Here is a 19,989-nt window from a genome sequence, read left to right on the forward strand (position 1 = left end):
CAGTCTGCCCCTTCAACTGGCTTTCATTTTTCAGTATCTTCTAATCATGGAAAGGCTAACACAATTATTAACTTCAAACAAATTTTTATTACACAAAGGTTGTCACATAATTGGATATTTCTCTTTGTACACAATTATTCTCTCTCCCCACAGAAAGGCTGCTTAACTTCTCATCTGGTGGTGGCAAGCACTAAAATCCTGATTTTAACAGAATAGTAGTAAAAATGCCTCAGTGATTTAAGTTGAAAGCAGTACATTGGTACATGGCTCTTGTACCCATTATCAGGAATGTACAAATGTTCTTTATTCAAAAATACAAAATAAATTATCTGTAGGCATGGACAATGACAGCAGTAAACCATTATATATTTTGTCAACTGAAACCAGTAACTGATGGTTATAGTGATTTTCAGCCAGCCTTTTTCTTCATTTTCTCCAACTGACTTCTCTGAAGTTATTGGTGAGGAACACTGCCTTGGGCTTCCTGTCACAGTTCATTAATAAAGGTAAAGCACTACTAGTCTTGGAGTTAGAACATGCCACCTCCCATACCACCTCCCATTCCACCCATTGCACCCATTGCAGGGTCCTTCTCTTCTTTAGGAATTTCTGTGACAACAACTTCTGCTGTAGTTAACAGAGAGGCCACACCAGCAGCATCCAATAAAGCAGTTCTCACAACCTAGAAAAAAATTTAATTAAACATTAGTTTTCCCTTAGTAAAATATGAGCAAGACTTACTGAAAATTTGTCTGGGCGTGGTGGCTCACCCCTGTAAATCTCAGCACTTTGGGAGGCCGAGATAGGTAGATGAGGTTAGGAGTTCAAGACCAGCCTGGCCAACATGGTAAGACCCCATCTCTACTAAAAATACAATAATTAGCCAGGCCTGGTGGCGCATGCCTGTAATCCCAGCTACTCAGGAGGCTGAGGCAGGAGAATCGCTTGAACCCAGGAGGTGGAGGTTGCTGTGAGCCGAGATCATGCCATTGCACTCCAGCCTGGGCAACAAGAACAAAACTCTGTCTCAAAAATGAAACAAAACCCTGTTCTGGGTATCTTGGAAAGTATTCTTACTGCCAGGCAGGAACAGGGTGTTCCAGATCCATCCTGATTTTTTCTGCCTCCAGGCATGGACCCAACTGCTACTCAAGGAATCCCCCTTCCTTTCAGTGGAGTATTAAATATCTAGGTGCTGGAGATGTACATGAGAATTGTTGATGGGCACAAGTGCTACTGCTGTTGCTACTGCTATTAGACTATTTTTCTGGTGACAAAATCAAAGATTTGGGATGTGGGGATATTAACAAAATGAACAACAGAAGAATTTTTAGAAACTGTTCAACTATTTACCTTTGTTGGGTCAATAATTCCTTTGTCCACCATATTCACAAAATCTCCAGCCATAGCATCATAACCAACTTCTGAGGAACTTTGCATAATTTTCTCAACTATCAAAGATCCTTCAACACCTGCATTCTTAGCAATGGTCATTGCTGGAATTTTGAGTGTTCTTTTAATAATTTCTATACCTACAAAGAAATTTCAGCAAAATTTTAATACTTTCATTTGTAAATATTATAACACATTTATAATTTGTGAGGATATGGATGTAGGGAAATCCCAATCCTACTACAGCTTAAATAATTTCCTCTGAAAAAGATGTGATGCATGTTTAGCTCTGACATTAGCACTATTCCACTTCTGTTATTCAGGAAATGGATGTGCTATTCCATTTAGGGGACTGCAACATTATTATTCTAACAGAAACACTAAAATCAGGCCACAAACTCATTTAAAAGGTAACTTTTTACCAATTTTTTGATCTTCATTAGCTGGAGTCAATGAGTCCAAGGCTGGAATGCATCGAAGCAGGGCACAACCCCCTCCCAAAACAATGCCTTCTTCAACAGCAGCTCTTGTAGCATTAAGGGCATCTGTAACTCTGTCTTTCTTTTCATTCACTTCAACATCACTTGTCCCACCAACCTAAAGATGAAAGAATTCCAGTTAGTATGGCCTCTTTATTCAAGATGCTAATTGCTAAGTCATTTAAAAGCATTTTACTTAAAAAGCAATCCTGGGGTGGGCATGGTAGCTTACACCGTAATCCTAGCACTTTGGGAGGCTGAGGTGAGTGGATCACTTGAGGTCAGGAGTTTGAGACCAGCCTGGCCAACATGGTGAAACCCTCTCTCCACTAAAAATACAAAATTAGCTAGGCATGGTGGCGAGCGCCTGTAATCCCAGCTACTCAGGAGGCTGAGGCAGGAGGTTTGCTTGAACCCAGGAGGCAGAGGTTGCAGCGAGCCAAGATCGCACCACTGCATCCCAGCCTAGGTGACAGAGGGCTTAAAACAAAACAAAATTCCACTATTAAGTTAATTCCTCAAATATTTGTTTAGTTCCATGGTACTACTGGGGAATACTACAGAAGCACAATCATTCTTGGACTCAGAACCCAAGAAACTTATTCATAATAATGAATCTTACCTTCAGCACAGCTACTCCATCTGAAAGTTTTGCCAGCCGTTCATTCAGTTTTTCCTTTTCATATTCACTAGTTGTGACATCTAACTGCTCAATGATTTCTTGAATACGTTTTTCAATTTTAGCCTTGTCACCTTTTCCTTTTAAGAGCATGGCATCGTCTTTGGTCACAATGACCTCTCCAACTTTTCCTAAGTCATGAGGCTGAACGTCTTCAACATTTAGGGTCAACCCCTCTTCTCCAAACACCTACAAAATGAGTTAAACGTAAACCAGCTGTAGGTTACAGTTTCTACCATTATACCAAGTTTATTAATATACCATGCAAGAGAATCATCTTGAAATACTTTCTTTGAAATGAGAGCCTGTAAGATCACTGTTAGTCCAGAATAAGACTTGAGTATAGTCTTCCATTGCATTTCCAACTTCTCAATTCTCACAACTCTGGTAATTATTATTAGCCTTACTTGAGAAAAAAACATCCAAGGTCACGCTTACTGGTAAAGCCAGGACAAGACCACAGGCCTTGACTCTCAAGTCCTATATCACTTGTAGCACACACTTCTATCTTTCAAAACTGAAAACAGATCCCAGGACTTTGGGAGGCACAGGCAGGCATATTGCTTGAGTCCAGGAGTTTGAGAAGCCTAGGCAACATAGTGAGACCCACCACTACTAAAAGTAAAAAAATTAGCTGGGCATGGTACTGCACCTGTAGTCCCAGCTACTTGGGAGGCTGAGACAGGAGGATTGCTTGAACCTGGGAGGCGCAGGTTGCAGTGAGCCAAGATTGTGCCACTGCATTCCAGCCTGGGTGACAGATCAAGACACTCTGTCTCAAAAAAAAAAAAGGAAACTCCACAGATTTAGTCAATAAGAATAGTCAAGACAGATCAAGACACCCTGTCTCCAAAAAAAAAAAAAAAAAACAGGAAACCCCTTATTCAGTCAATAAGATTTAGTGAATATAGAATAGTCAATAAGCCCATTGTTAGGCCAGACTCGTGGCTAATTAAAGGGAATTTAATCCAACCCCTACCTTCCAAAGAGCCAACAGAAACAGACAGCTGTAGTATCTAATTGTGAAAAATGTTAAACTATCTATAAATTTCAGACAAGTATAAACATTCAGCAAACCATTATCACATTTATTTTACTTACTGCACCACCAGTAGCAATAGCCATATCTTTAAGCTGGTTCTTTCTATTGTCACCAAACCCTGGAGCCTTGACTGCCACAACCTGAAGACCAACCTTTAGCCTGTTAAGAATAGTTGACAGTAAGGTTTAAATGAAATAAAAATGCCTCTGTTTAAATTCCCCTCAAGCTCTGTTACTACTTAGATTACTTAAGACTCCCTAAGTAATCTGGTTTGGTTTTTGCTTTTTTTTTTTTTTTTTTTTTTTTGCTTCCTAGCAATTTTTGATCAAATTAAGACAGGAAAGATGTGAGACAGTTAAGGCTATTTTCGATTAATCTATACTTGTTCATATCTGTTTACCTTCTTAATAAACTGTTGGCCTGTCCGGACGTGGTGGCTCACAAGGTCAGGAGTTCAAGACCAGCCTAGCCAAGATGGTGAAACCCTGTCTCTACTAAAAATACAAACATCAGCCAAATGTGGTAGCAGGCACCTGTAATCCCCACTACTTGGGAGGCTGAGCAGCAAAATTCACATCACAATAAGTTATAGGATACAGTGATAACTATTATGAATGGTAGAAAAATAATTACTAAATATTACATTTGAGGGTCATTTAATAAACATCTACTCCATAGATTGTATTAATGCTGAGTTTTGAATGAGCAATGTTCTGCATTCACTTCTTTTATAAATGTTATACAAAAAGCTGACAGTATTGTTAAGCTCACCTGAAATTTTTACCAGGTAAATGAATACTTAGAATGTGCAATCAAACGTCCATTTGAGAACAGATTGTGAAACAGAAGGAATGTTCAAACTTCAAGACAGCTGGTCTATTTTTTTAAGGACCCAAATAAAAATCAGAGGAATAAGCTATATGCTATGTAAACTGGATATCCCACTTTTCAACTAGCAGTTAAATGGCCTAATGAAAACTCTGTAGACTTGTTTTTTTCTGGCCTCAAGTCTTCAAGTCTTTTTTTTTTTTTTTTTTTAAGACAGAGTCTTGCTCTGTCGCCCAGGCTGGAGTGCAGTGGTGAGATCTCGGCTCACTGCAAGTTCTGCCTCCCAGGTTTATGCCATTCTCCTGCCTCAGCCTCCTGAGTAGCTGAGACTACAGGTGCCCAACACCACGCCCAGCTAATTTTTTTTTTGTATTTTTACTAGAGATGGGATTTCACCATGTTAGCCAGGATAGTCTCCATCTCCTGACCTCGTGATCCACCTGCCTCAGCCTCCCAAAGTGCTGGGATTGCAGGCATGAATCACCGCTCCTGGCCAAGTCTTTTCGTAATCCTTCCAAAAAAGCAAATCCAAGCTAAGAAAAACATTCCAGGGTAAGGCAGCTCATTAGAGCTTTTGGGTCAGATCAACACATGTAATGTCTAAAACATACCTCCTAATTTGTGCATTTCTACTATAACGAAATGGAAAGAAAAGTCTTGCTTCTGACATACTTCAATTCTCAGATAAGAACAAACATTTTAATAATGCCCTTAGATTGCAGCATGAACATTACCTGTCTTAAAGTTTAATAGTAAACTATAGCATAAAATGTAGATTTAAATAAGTGAATAGACCCCACCTTATTTTAGATTGGGTGCTATTTTCTCTACTTCAGACTATTTAGTAAACATTTAACAATAGATTATATAAAATACTTGATCACAGCCAAGGGTAATGGCTCATGCCTATAATCCCAGCACTTTGGGAGGCTGCGATGGGAGAATCATTTAAGATTCACCAACAGTTTAAGACTAGCCTAGGCAACATATTGAGACCTCATCTCTACAAAAAAATTAAAAGATAAGCCAAGTGTGCTTGTGCAAGTGTGTAGTCCCAGCTACTTGGGAGGCTGAGGCAGGAGGACTGCTTGACACCAAGATTTCAAGGCTTCAGTGAGCTACGATCATGCCACAGCAGCCCAGCCTGGGTGACAGAGTCTGTCTCTCAAAATAAATAAAAAATATTCGATGGTGAAATACCCTTACATCTCAGTTATTTATTTAGAGACAGAGTCTCACTTTGTTGCCCAGGCTGGAGTGCAGTAGCACAATCTCAGAACACTGCAACTTCCGCCTCCCGGATTCAAGCGCTTCTCCTGCCTCAGCCTCGAGTAGCCAGGATTACAGGCGTGCACCACCAAGCTCTGCTAATTTTTATATTTTTAGTAGAGATGGGGTTTCACCATGTTGGCCAGGCTGGTCTCGAACTCCTGATCTCAGGTGATCCACCTGCCTGTGCCTCCCCAAGTGCTGGGATTATAGATGTGAGCCACTATGCCTGGCCCATTTGAGTTATTTGGAATGTTAGTTGTTTACTTCCCTGTTCTATGCAATATTTTGAAAATATACATATTTTTAACCAGAAAAACCTTTAAAAAAAAAAAAAAAGATTCACACTTGAACCCAGGAGGCTTGAGCCAAGATTGAGCCACTGCACTCCAGCCTGGGAGGCAGACTGAGACTCCAAAAAAAAAAAAAAAAAAAAATTACAAGCTGGGCGCTGTGGCTCACACCTGTAATCCCCAGCACTTTGGAAGGCTAAGGCGGGCAGATCATGGGTCAGGAGTTTGAGACCAGCCTGGCCAATATGGTGAAACCTCGTCTCTACTAAAAATACAAAAATTAGTCAAGTGTGGTGGCACATGCCTGTAGTCCCAGCTGCTCGGGAGGCTGAGGCAGAAGAATTGCTTGAACTCAGGAGATGGAGATTGTAGTGAGCCAAATTATGCCACTACACTCCAGCCTGGGCCATGGAGTGAGACTCCATCTCAAAAAAAAAAAAAACAAGATCCAGTCATGTACCTTCAAAACAACTGTAAACACTTGCAAAATATAGAAAGGTACCAATGTGCTAAATTAGTCTGTTCTACGAGACAGTTGAGCAAAATAGTAAAGAATTTGGGGTCCCTTTCAAAAACAGAACCATAAGGATACATAGAGCACACCTGATTTACACAATGACAGTTCTAGATACAAACCCAACTGGATCAAATGTGGAGGTACACATGACGGAGACTACGAATAGAAATATAAATAATTCTGTCTTTGACCCAGAAATATAAATCATCAAATACCACTGCCTATTACCTATTCAAGACGAGTGTACTTAGAGCTTCTCCATCAACGTCTTCAGCGATTATGACCAAAGGCTTACGGTGAGCATTGGCAATTTCAAGAGCCGGTACAATGGACTGGACACTAGAAATTTTCTTTTCACTCAGCAGAACATAGGCATCCTGGAATTCACATTTCTGCCCTGTAAAAATAATGAAGATTTCAAAAATATACAAAAAATGACTGCAATGTATTCAAGTGAAAAGCTAAACCAAGGTTCCAATACATTTTAAAATTGACCAGTGAGTTTGTTTTCCTCCTTCATGTCTCATATGCATTAACTTTTGGAATATACACATTTATTTTTTAGAGTATGACACCAACTAACACCTATAGTTTGACACACATTAGGAAAGTATATTTTAAACATTTCAGGAGGCCAAAGCAGGCAGATGACTTGAGGCCAGGCATTCAAAACCAGCCTGGTCAACATGGCTAAACCCTGTCTCTATTAAAAATACAAAAATTGGCCACGCATGGTGCTTCATACCTGTAATCCCAGCACTTTGGGAGGCCAAAGCGGGTGGATCACCTGAGGTCAGGAGTTAAGAGACCAGCCTGGCCAAGTTGGTGAAACCCCATCTCTACTAAAAATACAAAAATCAGCTTGGCATGGTGGTGTGTGCCTGTAATCCCAGCTACTCGGGAGACTGAGGCAGGAGAATCACCTGAACCCAGGAGGTGGGGGTTGCAGTGAGCAATGCGCCACTGCATCTCGCCACTGCACTCCAGCCTGGGCAACAGAGAATGAGACTGTCTAAAATAACAAAAAAATAATAATAATTCAGTTATTGATTTGTTCTTACCTTTTGATGTATTAATAAAGTATGGAGAAATATAGCCTCGATCAAATTTCATGCCTTCGATAATTTCTAATTCATCATTCAGTGTTTTTCCATCCTATGAAAAGTCAAAGAATTAGGTATATTGATTTCATTGAAAACAAAACATGGAATTACAGGCCAGATTAATAAAAACAGACCCCTCTGGCCATAAGAGATGTAGGGTGGAGTATGAAAAAGCCCAGGACATCCAATTGCACTTCTGCAAAAAATCCCAAAAAGTGCTTATTTGAATAATCATTTAAGTTAGGATGGATTCATTTCATGGAGCAAAGGCGAATTCACATAAAACATAGTAAGTACTTTATTCTATATATGTGCTGAGACTACATATGAAGGAATAAAAAAGCACTGTTTTTAAAACAGAATTTTTCTATTTGGAAAATTCAGTTTTGATCATCAGATAACTCAAACTTTTGATCATCAGATAACTCAAACTATCTTTAAAAATACAAACACACTTGCCTTTACTGTGATGACACCCTTTCTTCCAACCTTTTTCATTGCATCAGAGATGATATTGCCAATTTCTTTGTCTCCATTTGCAGAAATCGTAGCAACCTGAAATAATCAAGTTACTCTTCAATAAAAGGTAAGACTGGTGTCCTTAGTCAGTTCCCTTACCTTTTCCTAGTAACTTCCAAATTGATACTTCCATTCAGGGGAGAGAAGGGGAATTTACATTATGATAGTTTTCATGAAACACTGGTTCTTTGCTCTTTTCCAATTCATTATTTGACTACATTGTTTTGAAGAATATGATATATAAAACTATTCTTGTAACAAAAAGTTTAAAAATGCTGACTTCATTACAAACTGACAAAATTTATGCACCTTTGACAATGGCTAAGAACATTTTCACAACATACAAATCCATTTTACAGCCATGTAGAACTAAAATGACAACCACATGCAGAACTAAATGACAACCATTATGGTCACTATTCTTTTCAAAAGTTTTAGCAGTAAGAAACAATGATTCTAATATTGATGATTGCATAGTATTATTATTCTGACATTGGTGTGATCAAGGAAAAAAAAAGTACACATGCCATTAAATTTTTTTAAAAAAACATGTAACATGTTAAGTCCTTACCTGTGCAATTTCTTCAGGGGTGGTCACAGGTTTAGACTGCTTTTTAAGTTCAGCAATTACAGCATCAACAGCTAACATCACACCTAGTTCAACAATATATGTCATTACAATGTTTATTTCTCTCATGGCTTCTAAGTCAAGTAGAAATCTTAAGATTCGTGACAAATATTTTAATGCCTTAAATTTATTTTTATTATTTTTTTTGAGACAGGGTCTTGTTCTGTTGCCCAGGCTGGAGTGCAGTAGCACAGATCAGGCTCACTGAAGCCCTGACATCCTAGGCTCAAGGGAGCAGCTGAGACCACAGGCTCAAGCCATCGTGCTCAGCTCATTTTATTTTTGTAGACAAGGTCTGGCTATGTTGCCAAAGCTGGCCTTGAACTCCTGGGCTCAAGTGATCCTCCCACCTCAGCTTCCCATGTAGCTGGGACTACAGGCATGTACCTATGCTTGGTCTTTAGCACCTTAATATTAAATTTACACACGGCTTCTGAGACAGTGCTTCCTAATAACACAGAGTTGCATGGCATGTACTTAAACAGTAACTTTAGGTTCACACAGTAAATAAAATCTCACAATGCCAAAATTTTGAAAATATGACTAAAACAAGGTAGATGTGTATAGTTTCAAGAGTCTCACACCGAACTCATCCTATGCAAATTATTCCTAACTCAATCATGCTGCCTGTTTTCAGTAGGGTCCCTGACACTTCTCATGTCCATTAGATGATGCAAAAAAGGACCAAAATGGTTAACACTCCCTTATTTTGAACAAGAAGTATAGTTCTTAAGTGATAGGAATCTGTTGTGACTATGCCTCTGCAGGTGTCAATTATCTGAAAACCCCTCAATTTAGTATGTATTATGGACTAACAAAATATTTTTGTTTTACATCACTCTTAACAGTCCTATTTTGCTCAACTGGGAATAGTGCTAGCTCTCTTGTTGTTTGAGAAATGTTACCTCAAAAAAAATCCAATGCAAGGTGTTGGGAAGTCCTCTTCATAACCTTAATTAATACTTGTTAGTGATTTACAGTAAAACTGCTTTTAGTGTAGTCACGTGGTCCATAAACATTGAAATATATGAGGTAATGATACATTAGTATGCCAATTCTGACAAAAAATGATCAATAGCTCTCCCACCTTCACTCACAAGAGGGTTCCTGGTTTCAACCCTAACATACCCTGGATATACACAGTAATTCTGCTGATAGGAAAACCAAATCTTAGCACACAGATAATAAATGACAAAGATGGGACTAGAATTTAAGTCTACACTGCCATGCAGTTCATGCTGAGGAGCAAATTTATTAATTAAGTTGCACTCCAGTTATAAGCACTAACAAAACACAAACCAATAACATGGTGTGTGCTATTAAGAAAAAATACACTAATGGGCCGGGCGCGGTGGCTCATGCTTGTAATCCCAGCACTTTGGGAGGCCGAGGCAGGCAGATCACGAGGTCAGGAGATCAAGACCATCCTGGCTAACTCGGTGAAACCCCATCTCTACTAAAAAATACAGAAAATTAGCCAGGCATGGTGGTGGGCACCTGTAGTCCCAGCTACTCGGGAGGCTGAGGCAGGAGAATGGCGTGAACCTGGGAGGCGGAGCTTGCAGTAAGCGTAGATCACGCCACAGTACTCCAGGCTGGGGGACAGAGCCAGACTCTGTCTCAAAAAAATAAAAAAATAAATAAACCGAGGAAAACATTACTTTGACATTCTGAATGATCTAGTGTATTCAGTCTTACTTTCTACAAAACTAAACTAAAAATTAGCCAGGAATGGTGGTGAGTGCCTGTAGTAGTCCCAGCTACTTGGAGGCTGAAGCAGGATTGCTTGAGTCCAGGAGTTCCAGTGCAGTCCAGCCTGGGCTACAGAGCAAGACCCTGTCTCTAAAAACAAAAGAAACCAACTAAGTAAAACATCAAAATTACCTAACAGTACCTACCCACCATACAGCCAGGCATTCAATCACTACTTGCTAAAGGAAAACCCAGTTTAAGATTTCTCCAGGCCAAGAGGAATGAGAAGGATCAATTTCCTAAAGTAACACTCTCCTTAGCTCCAAGGAATCAATGCTGCCTTAAATCTCACTGAAGTTTAGAACACTGTAGTGACATTAGACATTCCTACCTCTCCTGATTTCCACGGGATTAGCACCTTTGCTAATCTTCTCGAAGCCTTCCTTGGCTATAGAGCGTGCCAGTACAGTAGCAGTGGTAGTGCCATCCCCAGCCTCTTCATTTGTGTTATTGGCAACATCTTGTACAAGTTTAGCTCCAATGTTTTTATATTTATCCTTTAAGTCAATTGACTTTGCAACAGTCACACCATCTTTTGTTACTTTGGGACTTCCCCAGCTCTGCTCAATAATCACTGTTCTTCCCTAGAAGAAAGAAAATGTAACAGGATCACACATACCCTAAGGATTACTTATATTTTACAAAATGAGCAGTCTTCATAATAAAGCAACTACTTCAACGTCTCAACATAACTTGTGTCATTTTTATCAGTCTTGCAGCATGAATCTCAAGGGCAAGTTTATCGACATTCTTTGTCTACAGACAAAATGACCTGTTTCTCTGCCAAGAGCATAATTTTTAACTAAGTAATTTAGGAGATTAAAATACTAGAGATTAAAATTTGTCATCTTATAAAATGAACAAGAATACAAGACAAAGAATAAAACAATCTTCCTATCACTTATACTTAAGTTTTAGTTAGTGCCTGTTATCTTTTAAAGCAATATGACTTGTTTTAAAATTCGTTTAAAATATTAACCATCGGCCGGGCGCGGTGGCTCAAGCCTGTAATCCCAGCACTTTGGGAGGCCGAGACGGGCGGATCACCAGGTCAGGAGATCGAGACCATCCTGGCTAACACGGTGAAACCCCGTCTCTACTAAAAACTACAAAAAACTAGCCGGGCGAGGTGGCGGCGCCTGTAGTCCCAGCTACCGGGGAGGCTGAGGCAGGAGAATGGCGTGAACCCGGGAGGCGGAGCTTGCAGTGAGCTGAGATCCGGCCACAGCACTCCAGCCTGGGTGACAGAGCGAGACTCCGTCTCAAAAAAAAAAATTAACCATCAAGGCAAGTAGTGTGCTCTTCCAGGTTCACTCAACATAAAACTTCAACCATGGCACAGTTATTGGCCATCCTTTGGATTTGAACTAAAGCTGCTACTTTGTATTCGTGAGGTGTGCAAATGTTGTATTTTATGCAGTTGTTTGGATCACTTGATATCTGAACTGTCTTCAAACTGAAATGAAGCATCACTTGACTGCACACCACCTTCAAAGCCCTCCTCAAAATATTACCCCTATTAAATGAGACTTATTTTAAATATGCTTTGGAACAAGAGAACAGCAGAAAACCGATGGGTAAAACTAGCATCTTGGGGTGGAGGAGAGAATGGGAAGCTACTGTATAATGAGTACAAAGTTACAATTTCCCATATAAAAAGTTTTGGAGATGGATGGTGGTGATGACTGCACAACATAAATGTAATTAATGTCCCCAAAGTGCACACTTAATGGTAATTTTATGTTGTGTACGTTTTACTACAAAAAACCAAAAAAAAAAAAAAAAAAAAATTTAGCACCTACAAGCACATACCTGAGGGATTATGGAAGATAAGTTAAACTCTTCTCTCTACACTTGGCATCAACTACTCGGAAAGGATCCAAATTTTAACTTAGGCAAGCAAAATTCTACCTCGAGTTTAAGAATCCATCTTGAGCTATGTTACTACCCAATTACATCACACATTGAACAAACTAGTTTCGAAAATCTGGCTGAAGCAGTTTAAGCTTTAAGATCATGTCTAAGAAAAAAAAAGTTAACCAATACTTCAGAATTCTTACATGTAAACTGAGTTCTCAAAAATGGATACGAAAGTACCGTTCAATAGTTCAGTGCGACTATTTGTGAGCAAAATGCTATTAATACTACTGTAATTATAATAAAATAAAAATACTGATACCTTTGGCCCCATTGTAACGGCCACAGCATCGGCTAAAAGGTCTACACCTTGAAGCATTAAGGCTCGGGCATCTGCACCAAATTTTACATCTTTGGCATAAGCCCGAGTGAGATGAGGAGCCAGTACCCTGGACACCGGTCTTATCTGGCGAAAGACTGTGGGTAACCGAAGCATTTCTGGGGATGGAAGCAAATAGATAATCAGTACTTTGGTGCGCTGCAGCACAAACATGCGCACCTGTGCAACAGAGCAAGCAACGTGAGATGGTGAGTCTGGCTGACCTCCGCCAGCCACTACACCTGAATGACCGAAGGCGCCGTAGCTTCGGAACATCAGCCACTAGCGCAAGCTAAAGAGCCGCCCCGACGCCTGACCTATAGCACTAGCACAAAGCACACGCAGCTCCTTCCCCACAGCCACCTATCCCTGCCGCCAAAAAACGAGTTAATCTTTCACCGCGAAAACGGCCTTGTGGGTAGACCCACTCCAACTGTGGCCCCTGAGAAACCAAATCAGCCGGAGAGAGGCAAGTTACAAATCCCAGTGACCAGGGAAGTTAAAAGTATTCCTGACGGTGCAAAAAGCCGCTCAGCAAAGTATCTCCATGGATCCACCCAAGGCTACTGTATCAGGGCAGCCAGCAAGGCCGCGATGTTGGGGGCGGCGGCCCGTCCACTAGGCGCGGGCCCACGTGTCCTTCTTTCTGAACGCCCCCAGCAAGGTCAAGAGTGAAGGCGCGGTATCCCAGCTGCCTGCGGGGGGAAAAAAGCGGTTCCCTCGCGTACACCACCCTCCCCGGTTCCCTGAAGTCGACCAGGCGCGGGTTGCACCAGCGGGCCTAAGTGGTTACAATCCCCCAAATTCAGTCCCCGTGAGTTGTCCCTCCTGCACCCAGCCGAGGTCCAGGATCCGCGTCGCACGTGATGGAACCCGCATGGACCCGGGAGGCCTGGACCCGTGGGCCTGGGCCTGCGGTGCGGAACTCCAGGTTGTCGTCGCCCGCATCCTCCAGCAGGACCGCAGAGGAGGAAGGCCCACTCCGGGGTCGCAGGCGCCGGGGGGAGGCGGCGCGGGAAGGCCGCATACCTGCGGGGCGGCGGCGGGGCGTGCGCACAGCGAGACAAGTCGTCGGCGGCGAGTGAGGGACAGAGTGCAGGGCGCACACGGCAATGAGCCCGTGTCCCCTCCCTCCGCCTCTCCCCCCGCCCCGCAGCACCGCGTGTGCAGGCAGTTCCCACCCCCTTCCCGTCAGCTGGGCCCCTGCAATCTGCACACCCTGCGAGCGAGCCCCGCCCCTCCCTACCCGCGCAGGGTGTGCTAGAGCGCTTAGTCCTCTCCGGCCGGCTTAGGCTAGTTCCCGGGCCGCGCTCAGTTCCAGAACTTTCTGGAAAGTGCCGCGCTCCCTACGGGTCAAGGGTAAAATCGCGTCATTTCCGGGAGGGGATGAAGGGGTAGTTCTTTCACCTCGGCTGGGCGCCTAGAAAAGCCTAGAAACAGCTCCTCTTTTCTTCCGCCTCTGAATCTTCGCGTCAGCGGCCTGCGCAGGGCCCTTGGGGCGAATCGCGGCGCGCGTCGGGGCGACCGCCCTTCCTTGCGGGGAGGGGCGAGGGGGCTAGCGGCGGGGGTTGGGGCGAGCGCGCCTGCGCGCTGGGCCGTTTTTTCACGTGTCGCCAGGGCCGGACCGCGAGTCTCTCCTTGCGGCGCTACACTAGAGCAGAGTACGAGTCTGAGGCGGAGGGAGTCATGGTGAGTCCCGCGTGGCACCGAAGCCTGCAGGCCCGGGCCTGTCTGAGGCGTATGGGGATCACTGACGTCCCTCTTTTGTTGGGCTAGGCGGGAGGGATTGGTGGCCACTCAGTGACCAGCGCCTGCCCGCACCTTGGAGCGGCAAGGCCTGCCCGACCCTTTTCTCCTCCGGGAGCTCTTTGCACGCGCGTGTGCTGCGGGTGTGTAAGGCAGGAGGCGGGAACCTGGATGCAAGCGCAGCGTCCCACCTGCTCTGCAGGGCCTTTGTGAATGTGTAATATCTTGGGTAAAAAGCATGGTGCCAGGCAGGGAGATTGACCCAGCGTTTCCTGAAAATTTCTGGAAAACCCTGAAGAAGGAAAACATTTGACCTTGGAATAAACTAAGGTTGACCTTAAAGCTAGTCTGGTTGCTCACCGGAGGAGCGACAACGACCCCGAACAGATGTAAGGAATCGGGAATTAAACTTGGAATATTGGTTAGTACATTCAAATGCGTTTCCTTAACGAATAAGCTGAGGTTTGGTGTTAACTTTCGAAGCCAAAACGTGTTGAGATATGTATAACACGGTGGCGTTGCCTGTTGATAATATGATTACATTTAGTTTTTGTTTAAAAACATTTCTCTTCCTACAGGCAGGACAAGCGTTTAGAAAGTTTCTTCCACTCTTTGACCGAGTATTGGTTGAAAGGAGTGCTGCTGAAACTGTAACCAAAGGAGGCATTATGCTTCCAGAAAAATCTCAAGGAAAAGTATTGCAAGCAACAGTCGTCGCTGTTGGATCGGGTTCTAAAGGAAAGGTAAATGGGGGCTGCGGTGGAACTATTTTTTATAGTGTGCAGTGGAGGGAAAAGGAGTAATTCTGGAGTATTAAAAGTCTCCTATTAGGTAGAGTTTATGTCATTTTCAAGATCATTAACTGCTTTGGTTCTAATCTGTTTCTTAAAGGGAAATGACTAATACAAAGTTGCTTATTTTATATGACCAATGCTATGATGCTTATTTTATGTGATAGTTTCGGAGTATTAAAAATTGTCTTCAATAGGCCGAGCGCGGTGGCTCACGCCTGTAATCCCAACACTTTGGTAGGCTGAGGTGGGCGGATCACAAGGTCAGGAGTTCAAGACCAGCCTGACCAACATGGTGAAACCCCGTCTCTACTAAAGATAGAAAAATTAGCCGCGTGTGTTGGCGTCTGCCTGTAATCCCAGGCGGACTAGGGAGGCTGAGGCAGGAGAATCATTTGAACCCTGGAGGCGGAGGTTGCAGGCAGCCCAGATGGCGCCACTGCATTCCAGCCTGGGCGACAGGGCAAGACTCCGTCTCAAAAAGAAAAAAAAAATGCCTTCAATAGCAATTTGGTAGCCTAGTATGATCAGTGTTTGCCTTACATTCTAAATTTTTAATAAGACAAAAGAGGCTACGCATGGTGACTCACACCTGTAATCCTTGCATTTTGAGACGTCAAAGCAAGAGGATCATTTGAGCTCAGGAGTTCGAAACCAGTCTGGGCAACATTGAGACCTAGTATCTACAAATAAATAAATAAATAAAGACGAAAGATGTGCTTCAAGGTAAAATGAGGGGGCATTTAAGAATTGAGAGGAAACTTGGACTGTTCGTTTAACCCCTAACACATTGACGTTGCCCTAATCTTAAACCAGTTGGGGCCTTAGTTGGTGTACCTATCCGAGGAACAGGTAGGTCAGTCTTGTCCAACCTGCAGCCCAGGACAGCTTTGAATGCCGCCTAACACAAATCCCTAAACTTTCTTAAAACATATTTCTTTTGCAAGTTTTTTTAAGCTCATTAGCTACTGTTAATGTTAGTGTATTTTATGTGTGGCCCAACACAATTCTTCCACTGTGGCCCAGGGAAGCCAAAAGATTGGACACCTCTGTTTTAGATATTCCTCAGTTAACTGTTTAGGCCTTAGGCTTCTAAAGACGTCAGCCAAAATACACAGTAAATGCCTAAATGCCGTTGGGGCCAAATAATGTTAGCTGCATTGTTCCAGTTGCTTCTGAGGAGGAAAGCTGTATTGAGGAGCTGTCATGGAGTTAGGAAGGAATAGGAAGACTTTGGGGAGTGGACACTTAGCTGCAGTCCCTTTCCCCAAATCTGTACTTTGGAGGGAACAAAACAAAATTACATTTTTGTATGTTGAAGGAAAATATGACCATTTGTATATGACATTTTCTGGGTGCTGGCTACTGTTGCAGGTTTATTTCATATAGTTGATAAGTTATGTTAATATTTAACAGTTATAAAGTTAGCTTTAGTTAACTAAAGTTAGCTTTTCCAGAATATTTTCTTGAACCTTTATATTGGAGTCAGGTTTTAGTTTAAGCCACCGTGTATTATTTCAAAAGTGTAACTACAGTGGTATTTTTGAGTGAAGATCTGCAATTCTAGTATGAATTGTATGACTTAGCCACCAAGTGTATTTTTAATATAATTGGATTTGAGTGGGTGTGTTTCATTAGTTGTAGTGATTTAAAAGTTAACTGTTTATGTTGGACGAACTAGATATGTTTGCTAATAAACATCCTTCCTTTTTTAAGGGTGGAGAGATTCAACCGGTTAGCGTGAAAGTTGGAGATAAAGTTCTTCTGCCAGAGTATGGAGGCACCAAAGTAGTTCTAGATGACAAGGTGTGTAAACTTAACAATTCTAAAAAGAAGTCAAATACTTGCGATTAGTTGTCTTAACTAATGGTTTATTCACTTGCAGGATTATTTCCTATTTAGAGATGGTGACATTCTTGGAAAGTACGTAGACTGAAATAAGTCACTATTGAAATGGCATCAACATGAAGCTGCCCATTCCGCTGAGGTTCTGAAATCTTTCATCATGTAAATAATTTCCATATTTCTCTTTTATAATAAACTAATGATAACTAATGACATCCAGTGTCTCCAAAATTGTTTCCTTGTGCTGATACAAACATTTCCAAATAAAAATATGTAAATGAGTGGTTAGTCTTTAGTTATTTTAAGATGGGTTTAGGGTTTTCTAGTTTATGCTTTTTTCTGTTTTTCAAGTAACCTGCAGAGAATTTTGGGAAACAAGATTTTCTAGGTAGGTACATTTTCACACTGAATTTAGCTTTATTAATACATGATTGATACTGATACCAAGCCATGGATTTGCTTTTTTTTTTTCCCCCCCGAGATGGAGTCTCTTTGTCACCCAGGCTAGAGTGCAGTGGTTCAATCTTGGCTCACTGCAATCTCCACCTCCTGGGTTCAAGTGATTCTCCTCCCTCAGCCTCCAGAGTACCTGGGATTACAGGCACGTGACACCATGCCCAGCTGATTTTTGTATTTTTGGTAGAGACGGGTTCTGCCATGTTGCCCAGGCTGGTCTCGGACTCCCAAAGTGCTGGGATTACAAGCCTGAGCCACCACTGCAATATTTAGATTCCAAATATAACAAGCTAACGAGTTACAGGTCTTAAGGTGTTTCATACTTTGTGTATACAGGTTTTCATTCCTAACTCCAATTTATGTAAATACAAAGTATTTTTTGCATGGTTTAACATACTGAATTCCCAGTTACACAAGTACCATGTAAATTGAGGGAATAATTATACTTTCCTTTTTTTTTCTTGTCCTTTTTTTTTTTGGGAGACAGTCTCACTTTGTCACCCAGGCTGGAGTGCAGTGGCACTATCATGGTTCACTGTGGCCTCCACCTTCTTCCCAGGCTCAGGTGATCCTCCCGCCTCCGCCTCCTTGAGTGACTGGGACTACAGGCATGCACGACCATGCCCTATTTTTGTATCTTTTGTAGAAATGGGGTTTTGCCATGTTGTCCAGGCTGGTCTTGAACTTTCTGGGCTCAAGCAATATGCCTGCCTTGGCCTCCCAGATTGCTGGGATCCCAGGCCTGAGTGAGCCACCACATCTAACCACACCTGGCAGCTTTTTGTTTTGTTTTGTTTTGTTTTTAGAACTTTTAAGAGTTGGTCAGTATTTTGGAAAATCAACTTCTGTACATTAACATTAGGACATTGCCTTATTATTTTTTAATGGTGGTGGGTTATATTTATGCCTCTCTATTTGACACTAGTTTGTCAAGGTTGGAAAACAGCCATATGCTCACCTAGTCAGTATGACCTCAGTGCAGTTGAGGTGGGAAACGGGAAGACTTCAGTGTAGTTTCTAACCTGATATTGGCATCTAATACCAGGAATATGATGTCTTGTCAAGTTACCGTAAGACAACGTGAAAACGGCATCACATAGTCCTTGAGGGATGATTGTCCTTGGGGGCCAGCAGCAATGACAAAGCAGTGAGCTCACCAGGGTCAGCCCACTCAGCTGTGGTACATTTTTCCCGTGGCTCAGCTGTAATCCATGGTTTCACCCCAATGAACTTCCCAGCTATGTTGCGTCTTTTAAGCTTTGTTTTTTTGTTTTTTTGTTTTTTTTTTTTGAGATGGAGTCTCGCTCTGTCGCCCAGGCTGGAGTGCAGTGGCCGGATCTCAGCTCACTGCAAGCTCCGCCTCCTGGGTTTACGCCATTCTCCTGCCTCAGCCTCCCAAGTAGCTGGGACTACAGGCGCCCGCCAACTTGCCCGGCTAGTTTTTTTTTTTGTATTTTTTAGTAGAGACGGGGTTTCGCCGTGTTAGCTAGGTTGGTCTCGATCTCCTGACCTCGCGATCCACCCGTCTCAGCCTCCCAAAGTGCTGGGATTACAGGCTTGAGCCACCGCACCCGGCTTAAGCTTTGTTTTGTAAGCATTGAAAAGAATGGTGCTGAGAAGCTCTCCATGATTACCTGAGCCTCAGTGACCACCATCTTCACCTGAAGCTGCCCAGCATCCAGTGACCAAGTATCTAAGGCCACTTAGCAATAGTGGAGGTGCTCTGGCATCCTCCTAGTGTTTTTTTATGTCTTGTTCTATTTTAGGAGACGGAGTCTCTGTTGCCCAGGCTGGAGTGCAGTGGCATCATCTCACTGCAATCTCCGCCTCCCAGGTTCAAGCAATTCTCGTGCCTCAGCCTCCCAAGTTGCTGGGCTACAGGCGCCTGCCACCACGCCCTGCTAATGTTTCATATTTTTAGTAGAGACGGGTTTCACCGTGTTAGGATGGTCTCCATGTCTTGACTCATGATCCACCCGCCTCGGCCTTCCAAAATGCTGGGATTACAGGCATGAGCCACCGCGCCCAGCTCATTTCATTTTTAAAAACTTAACACTGCGGCCAGGCGCGGTGGCTCAAGCCTGTAATCCCAGCACTTTGGGAGGCCGAGACGGGCGGATCACGAGGTCACGAGATCGAGACTATCCTGGCTAACACGGTGAAACCCCGTCTCTACTAAAAAATACAAAAAACTAGCCGGGCGAGGTGGCCGGTGCCTGTAGTCCCAGCTACTCGAGAGGCTGAGGCAGGAGAATGGCGTAAACCCCGGAAGCGGAGCTTGCAGTGAGCTGAGATCCAGCCACTGCACTCCAGCCTGGGCGACAGAACAAGACTCCGTCTCAAAAAAAAAAAAAAAAAAAAAAAAAATTAACACTGCTACATAATTTGGTAAAAAAAAAAAAAAAACCAAGGCA

The 19,989-nt window shown here is 42.7% G+C and overlaps 2 protein-coding genes across 4 annotated transcripts in view; one reads left to right on the plus strand and one right to left on the minus strand.

Moving 5' to 3' along the window:
- Nucleotides 1-67: 67 nt before the first annotated feature.
- Nucleotides 68-14,420, minus strand: HSPD1 (heat shock protein family D (Hsp60) member 1). Of its 2 annotated transcripts, none has more exons than XM_023218135.2 (12): nt 13,984-14,420; nt 12,681-12,856; nt 10,833-11,085; nt 8,693-8,775; nt 8,062-8,157; nt 7,561-7,654; nt 6,728-6,896; nt 3,652-3,751; nt 2,494-2,739; nt 1,815-1,989; nt 1,354-1,532; nt 68-682 (listed from the first exon to the last, which is right to left on the minus strand). In XM_023218135.2, the coding sequence occupies exons 2-12, from the start codon at nt 12,852-12,854 to the stop codon at nt 530-532; spliced, it is 1,722 nt and encodes a 573-aa protein (XP_023073903.1). In that variant the 5' UTR covers nt 12,855-12,856; nt 13,984-14,420; the 3' UTR covers nt 68-529. The 2 variants fall into 2 exon arrangements, with proteins under 2 accessions (XP_023073903.1, XP_023073893.1); XM_023218125.1 differs by having other exon boundaries at nt 13,767-14,027.
- Nucleotides 13,984-19,989, plus strand: part of HSPE1 (heat shock protein family E (Hsp10) member 1) — a 67,544-nt gene continuing 61,538 nt past the window's right edge. The window contains exons 1-4 of one of the 2 annotated variants that reach the window (XM_023218158.1): nt 13,984-14,426; nt 15,062-15,226; nt 16,991-17,080; nt 17,160-17,404. In XM_023218158.1, the coding sequence (XP_023073926.1) occupies nt 14,424-14,426; nt 15,062-15,226; nt 16,991-17,080; nt 17,160-17,210 (309 nt within the window). In that variant the 5' untranslated portion in view covers nt 13,984-14,423 and the 3' untranslated portion in view covers nt 17,211-17,404. Of the gene's footprint in view, nt 14,427-15,061; nt 15,227-16,990; nt 17,081-17,159; nt 17,405-19,989 lie in introns of those variants that run through there. The other variant, XM_023218168.1, reaches the window with a different exon arrangement.

The sequence above is a fragment of the Piliocolobus tephrosceles genome, chromosome 11, assembly GCF_002776525.5.
Source record: "Piliocolobus tephrosceles isolate RC106 chromosome 11, ASM277652v3, whole genome shotgun sequence".
NCBI lineage: Eukaryota > Metazoa > Chordata > Mammalia > Primates > Cercopithecidae > Piliocolobus > Piliocolobus tephrosceles.

What these genes read in the sequence shown, in the direction of transcription:
- HSPD1 (XM_023218135.2), bottom strand. Translation starts at nt 12,854, where the DNA reads ATGCTTCGGTTACCCACAGTCTTTCGCCAGATAAGACCGGTGTCCAGG. An exon ending in CCGTTACAATGGGGCCAAAG is followed by an intron (nt 11,086 to 12,680) that starts GTATCAGTATTT and finishes TCTTTCTTCTAG; the next exon opens with GGAAGAACAGTGATTATTGA. An exon ending in CTATTGCTACTGGTGGTGCA is followed by an intron (nt 2,740 to 3,651) that starts GTAAGTAAAATA and finishes CTCATTTTGTAG; the next exon opens with GTGTTTGGAGAAGAGGGGTT.